This window comes from Littorina saxatilis, unplaced genomic scaffold (genome assembly GCF_037325665.1).
Source record: "Littorina saxatilis isolate snail1 unplaced genomic scaffold, US_GU_Lsax_2.0 scaffold_712, whole genome shotgun sequence".
Lineage (NCBI taxonomy): Eukaryota > Metazoa > Mollusca > Gastropoda > Littorinimorpha > Littorinidae > Littorina > Littorina saxatilis.
This window is the reverse complement of record NW_027126624.1, coordinates 40,001-47,500: the sequence shown is the minus strand read 5'-3', so window position 1 is coordinate 47,500 and position 7,500 is coordinate 40,001. Positions and strand designations below refer to the sequence as shown.

General features: G+C 39.8%; 1 protein-coding gene across 1 annotated transcript in view; it reads right to left on the bottom strand.

Annotated features, from left to right (window-relative positions):
* Positions 1-1,498, bottom strand: part of LOC138955124 (uncharacterized) — a 3,006-nt gene extending 1,508 nt beyond the window's left edge. Inside the window, exons 1-2 of the mRNA XM_070326798.1 lie at positions 1,245-1,498; positions 358-558 (exon numbers count right to left, since the gene is read on the bottom strand). Coding sequence (XP_070182899.1) covers positions 358-558; positions 1,245-1,461 — 418 coding nt within the window. The 5' untranslated portion in view covers positions 1,462-1,498. The remainder of the gene's footprint in view (positions 1-357; positions 559-1,244) is intronic.
* Between the last annotated feature and the right edge of the window lie 6,002 nt (positions 1,499-7,500).

Genomic DNA, 7,500 nt, shown 5'->3' with positions numbered 1-7,500 from the left:
GTCGTACCAGATATACATTCGTTGCTTTTTCAAATAGTGAACAGCTCGCTTTCGTTCGCAGTTCAATATTTTAACAAACAACTCGTGTAAATCTGGTACGACACGGCAAGCCATGTAGTATGCTCTGTCTATGTCTCTTTCTTTCTTCCTTTCTCGGTCTCTGTGTCTCTCTTTCTCTATCTTTCCCTTTATCTCTCTGGCTTTGTCTTTTTCTCATTTTCTTTCTATCTGTCTGTCTATATGGCTGCCTCTGTGTCTTTATGTTGACCTCTATCTCTGTTTCTGCCCCGCCCCCTTTCATTTCCATATCTCTGCATCTAGTTAATACAGAATGTTAACTCAGCCCAAGCGTCTTGCCTTCCACAAGGAGAAAACATGGATGCGCAGTTCTCCCGTTGGCAGGGACAACCCCACACGAGTAGCGGCCCTGGAATTCTGCTGACACGTCCGGGACTTCAATGGTCAGGTTGTTTTTGAAACTGACGAAGCGGTAACCGTCCTCGGGTTTGCATACTGACACTGCACCCCCGCTGAAGTGACACATCAAAACCTCCTTGCCTGATGGAGCAAAACAAAAAAGTCAGGAGGTGTCACATCATTTTAGAAAGTAAGAGTTACAAGCGCCGTTATATCCTCGTCTATACCGACATCATTTCTCTCTGTTTCCCATTCTCTCTCTCTCTCTCTTTGTCTATTTTCTCACTCCATTTGCTCTTTCTCTCTCTCTCTCTCTCTCTCTCTCTCTCTCTCTCTCTCTCTCTCTCTCTCTCTCTCTCTCTCTCTCTCTCTCTCTCTCTCTCTCTCTTTTGCAATCCCTTTCAAGTCAAGCTTCAAATCCCCTCCCCCCACCCCACCCCCGAGACAAGCTGTAAAAAACAGCTATAGCAGGAAAAATCACTCATTCATCACCACCACTAACACCACCTCATCCACAGCCACAACCCCCACCGCCAGCAACAGCAACATCAACGAAGACAAAAACAACACAACGATGACGACAACAACACAACGATGACGACAACAACAACAACACCAACAACAACAACAACAACCACAACCACAACAACAACGATGATAAATACAACAACAAACGCAACAACATTGAATACCAACAACAACAACATAAACACTGAACAACAACACCAACAACACCACCAACAACAATAACATCATCCACAAAAACGACATGAGGATTGAACAACTGCAGCAACAACAACAATAACAATAACAACAACAGTTGTTACCTGAAGAATCCTTGGGAGCACTAAGGTCGAACCATGTGATGTAAACCCCCGTGTTTTGGTCAGTGCTAACCTCCCCATGGAAATGACAGGTGATTGTGGCTTTCTCTCCCGGCTTGTATTGACCAGCAGTACAGGTGATCGGTGTTTGACATTCTGCTGTCCATATCAGTGCGATGGTAAGTGATGCGAAGAGTAACATACTTAGCCCTGTCGACATGATGATTGGTGTAACTGTAACAGAAAGTTTTGATTTGTGGAAGTATTAAACTCAGTTAAAAGGAAAGTGTACACACTATGTTCATGTTCTTTACTTTTGTGTGGCGTTTATGCAAAGACTAATACTGTACTCTTGTATCCACGAATTATATATGTCACAGGGGAAACCGGAATCCAGGGGGATCTGGAATCGCCCTAGGGGAAATTGGAATTCTAGTTTCCCCTAGGGGAAACTGGAATTCCAATATCAACTGGAAAATATCTAGTGGAGATTGGAATTCTAGTTTCACCTAGGGGAAACTGGAATCCTTTCTCTAGGGGAAACTGGAATTCTGATTTGCCCTAGGGGAAATTGGAATTTGTATTATAAATGGTTTTACTGCTGATAAAGAACTATATTTGAATGTTAACGTGAGTGATACTGTGTGTGTATGGTTAACAATTATTTATTTTCATTCCAACAATGACAATTAAAAGATATTCTAGCGAAAATAAAACACAATCAATGACCAGCCATGCATGTGTAATGTTCTAATCGGTATTCTTGCATGCTTTGCTGTCTGTGTGACACTTGGTGCCACATTCAAGTCCTGCTTTTCTGCAGCAACAGCGCTTTGTAGTACACGGCCCTTTACACTTGCACACGCTGGCACCAGATGGCACCCTTGAACCCGTATCACGCCATTTCACGGAGAGACGACACGCTTTGATGAGAGATATTTTCTCAAGCAAGTCGGGGTTAACCTCATTCAGGCTTTCAAAATGTACACTTCTCAAATCGGAAAGTTCTTCGCCTGCGATCCACGGCCCGAGGATTCCGGTGGCGGAGTACAATTTGTACAGGTGCCTTTGTCCACCAACAGGCTTTGACATGAGTACTTTGCACGGTAACAAGCGAGCATCACTATTAGCTCTGTCTACCTTGTGGATGTTCAAGCCCACAGTATCACCAAGAGAGTACACCTTCGTTCTCGAAGCCACTTTCTTCACGTACCGTGATTCTTGTTTCTTCGCGGCTTTCAAATATTTTTTTCTTGCTTGCATCCTTTCCTCTCTGTGTGAGTCACCTTCATCAACGTCAAACATTTGACTTTGCCTCCATGTCACAAACTGGCCGATCTCTATGCATTCCTCGAATGGATTGTCTTCCACACGTATGAATTCGGCATCATGTACTTCAGTAACAGACACTACAGCGTGGCTACTTGTGTTCACCGACTGTCCATGGATCATGTTTCTACTTGGACACTCTGTGCCTGTGGCAATCATTCGGTGATCATGTAACAAAATGTATTCTCTGCCGCGCTTTCCATGGCTATGGTTGCTGTCAGATTCCTCCAGGCAAGTTCAAGTTTCAAGTTTTTTATTAGTCCATAACCCCTGGGGGCATTTTGAACAATAAATACAATCAATACAATCATGATATATATATGCTAATATAATAAATAAATAAAAATTAAAAAGATTATGAAAAACTGTTACAGATTCTATTAATAAAGTCCAAAATATTCTTTAGCAATTTCTTTTTGTTAGTAGCAAACAACTTTTTAAATTTAAGTGCATTAGGTTTTTTTCCAATAGTAAGGTGGTAACAACTCAGCTCTTTCTTCTTTGAAAAAATCACAGACAAATAAATAATGGAATTCATCACCTATGTCTTGTGATACACATTTGGTGCAAGTTCTTTCTGACCTCGGGATGTTAAGGTAACGTTCTTTCTGTACAGGCAAATTGTTGTTTAATGTTCTGAACTTCATCATTGCAACACATTGCTGATATGGCAGGTGTGTGACATAGTCTTCACATGCAAAAATATCTTTAAACATTCGATAATTCCAAAACATATTTTTTGTTCCAATTTCTGTAAACCATTTATGGATATACTGGTCATACAAGCTTCTTTTTACTTTCTGTTTAAACCATGCGCTTGAATATTGAACATTTTCTTGAGAAGTCCAAAGGCCAGGGAGACCAATTTCATTTAAGGTTTTTTCAATAAAACATAAATAATCAGATTCAATCATCTTGTTGATATACAATTTATAAGTAAAGCAGTACACAATACTAGAAAATTTATTTTTATGAATAGGACTAATCAGTTTATACCAATAGCAAAGCATTCTACATTTCATATTAACATCTAGTGGATATCTTCCAAGTTCACCAAATATCATAGCATTTGGAGTTGATTTTTTTTAGTTTGAAAACAATTTTATAAAAACGTAATTGAAGTTTAGTAGCAAGTTCGCAGGAACCAAAACCCCAAACCTCACATCCATATAGTAAGATTGGAGCAATCATTTTATCGAACAGGTCAACTTGTATGTCCACAGGCAGTGACAATTGTCTACACGTACGCAAAAGAACAAACATTGCCCTTGAGGCACGATCATATAGATTCTTCTGTGCGACTGAAAATTTATTATTATAATTAATTTTAAGGCCCAAGTACATTACATCAAACACTACTTCGATTGAATTGCCATTATACGTAAACAATGGTTTATTTCTAATTTTACCTCTGGAAAAAACTATAACTTTCGTTTTGTTTACATTAATATTTAGACGCCATTTTAAACAGTATTCGTGCATTTTGTTTAGACATTCTTGCAGGTTTTTTTCAGACTCTGAGCAGATCACAGTATCATCCGCATACAGTAATAAAAACATTTGAAACAAAGCATTTACATCAGTATCTTCCATTCCAACCACAATAGCCTCCCTTGACATAGTTTGTAAACCATTACTGTTTTCCAACAAAAAAGGCTTTAGATCATTTAGAAATAGAGCAAAAAACAGCGGTGACAAGTTTTCCCCTTGTCTAACTCCACACAAACTGGGAAAATATCCAGAGCACTCACTATTAACTTTAACGCAAGACTTAGCATTTTCGTACATATTTCTTACAGTTTTTAAAAACTTCCCATTAACATCAGAACTAACTAATTTCTCCCATAAAAATGCACGGTGAACTTTATCAAACGCTTTTTCATAGTCTACAAATGCACAAAACAGTCGCTTCTTTTTGCTGAGAAAAAAATTTAATATACAATGCAAAGTAAAAACATGGTCTAGTGTTGAAAAACCTGTGCGGAAACCTGTTTGTTCTTGACCTAATTTATTATTACTCTCCAAAAAGTTTGATAACCTAGCATTTAAAATTGCACTGAAAAGTTTTCCGAAACAACTGAGTATAGTAATTCCTCTATAATTTGTGGGGTCAGCTTGGGAGCCTTTATTTTTGTACAATGGAATAATTTCGCCTACAGCCCATTGTGTTGGAACCTTTCCTGACTGCAAAACAACATTAAACAACAATACATAAATATCAATCATTCGATCATGTGACGCTTTTAAATACTCATTAATTATTTTATCTTGACCGCATGCCTTATTGTTTTTCAGCTTGTCTATACATTTGATAACTTCCTCCTTTGTAAAAGGCGCATTAAGAAATTCATTACTTGCTTCATTTAAAGGTTCATTACTATCATCCATTTCATTTTCATCACACTCTTGTAGTTTATTGAAATGTTCGAAAAACTCCGAACAAGTTGGATAGTTAGTTTTGGAATTATTTTTTTTATTTTTATTTTTATTTATATTTTATATTTATAGGCGCCGAGGTGTATGCTGTGACGAGTCAGATGTATGCGGCACAGATTTCTTCAGGCGCCGAGGTGTATGCTGTGACGAGTCCGATGTATGCGGCACAGATTCCTCCAGGCGCCGAGGTGTATGCTGTGACGAGTCCGATGTATGCGGCACAGATTCCTCCAGGCGCCGAGGTGTATGCTGTGACGAGTCCGATGTATGCGGCACAGATTCCTCCAGGCGCCGAGGTGCATGCTGTGACGAGTCCGATGTATGCGGCACAGATTCCTCCAGGCGCCGAGGTGTATGATGTGACGAGTCCGAGGTATGCGGCACAGATTCCTCCAGGCGCCGAGGTGTATGCTGTGACGAGTCCGATGTATGCGGCACAGATTCCTCCATTTCAAGTTGCTGAAGAAAATCCTCGGGAAGGTCCTCTTCATACAAAATCCCTTGACGAGACAGTTCCTGCCACAAAGACGAATTTGTCCTTGGAGGTTGTCCAAAAACCAGTTGGTAAGGTGACTTTTCGGTGGTGCCCGAGATTGAGGTATTTATGGCATGTACGAAAAATTTCAACCCTTTTGTCCATTCGGAGCCGTGTTCATCCATCCATTTGCCCAACTTGATCTCAAGGTCACCGTTCCCACGTTCCACACAACCTGTGTATGAAGGAACGAAATGATTAGGAACGTCACTTTTATTCTCATTTCTTTCAATCTCCTTATTTCTCCGGGCAATAGTTATGGTATTGATTTAAAGGGGCCCTCCATACTGTTTTTTGGCAAATCACTTTATTAGCCTATCAAAATCCTCACAATGGAAAATGTTTGTGACAAAATTTGTATGTCTCAGAAGTACCTTGACGTCCAAGCAAACAATCTTCCGATAGTTTATTTTGCCTAGTTTTTTTTAGATTATCGGAATCCTCACATTGGTAAATATCTGTGACCGAATTTGTATGTCTAAAGTTATGAGCCAAAAATAGTTCTATAGTCGGGTGAGAACGCCAATTTATTAAAAAAAAGAGTGAAGGTCTCCCCGACTGCATTGCATTCAGAGCGCTCATTGATGCAGTTTATTGTGGAGGAATGCTAGCTTCCTCGAGATTAAAACTTGGGTAAAATTTAGAACTTAGGAAGGTTGGGATTCAGGTCAGCTAATAAAAAGACAGGGCAACAATTGCTCTGGACGGGCCCTTTAATAAAGGTGTAGAAGACATCCACAATTCATTGTTAATGCTAATAACTTTAAAAAGCAAAATGTCAAAACTTCAAATATGTGACGTTTTCTGAGATTTTGGTCAAAATTTCAGTTGTTCATCTTACCTTGGGATTGGGGATGGTGGGGTCTGCCATGGATGATCACCATTCCAGGCCACATCGTTGTCAGCTCATTGATCACCCTCGCAGTGAATTCCCGCCCGTTGTCGGTCTGCATAATCTTTGGCGCACCGAATACACTGAACTGATTGATCATAGCATCGGCGACTTCTTGTGCGCATTTGGACTTTAATGCGTACGCCCAGCTGAATTTCGTGAAATGATCACGGGCATGCAGCACCCACTTGAAATCACCATCAGGTCTATTTCTGTAGTCAATGAGATCAACTTGCAGACGCAGAAGAAAGGTGAGATTGATCATCGGCTTCCCAGATGGTGCATTTTGGTGGACTTTTCTTGTTGAGCAAGATGTACACGTTTTCAGGAAAACATCAATTGCGTCATACTTTATTCCAGAGTAATTGGTTTTCACCTCGTGCCATGTTTTGTCGCGCCCAGAATGGCACACTTCCTCATGACACTTCTTGATGGTCTCAAAGGTGTCTTCTTTTGTAACAAGAGGAGTTTTCGCCTTCACGCAGTAAACAAGTGTCCGAGTTCCAATTGTTTGGAGGCAAAAATGTTGGCCAGCCCTGTGTTTGAACTTGGCTCCTTGTGCACATTTCGCTCCTTTGGCCAGCTGAAGAGCTTGAAGAATATGGTTGTATTTGCTCTGTGATGTACAAAACGCCTCCTTCTTATTATCTTCTAAAGTCATGATATGATCTTCCAAGAGTTGGTAAAATTTATCTTTTTGCTCCATGGTAGAACATGTACAAGTAAGTACAACTGGTTTCACATTACAGTAAAACTACTGTCGCCAACCTAGGCAAACATGAAAGCAAGTAGCAGATTTTCCAGAGTTGTGTGTAAACAGTGTTCACATTGTTAAATATAAGAATGATCAACTCACACCACCGATGTGTGCATGATTATCATTCCTCATGCTTTAAACTAAAGGGAAGTATGACTGATGATTACATACTCGGCTTATTGTCGAACTATGAGCGAAGTAATAGTGTAGGTAGTCATGTTTAATTCGCTTTGTAATTTGCAAAACATTCCACAAAGCATGTGTTAAATGCAAAACAATGTTTGTGAATATAATATTTATCAGCACTAAA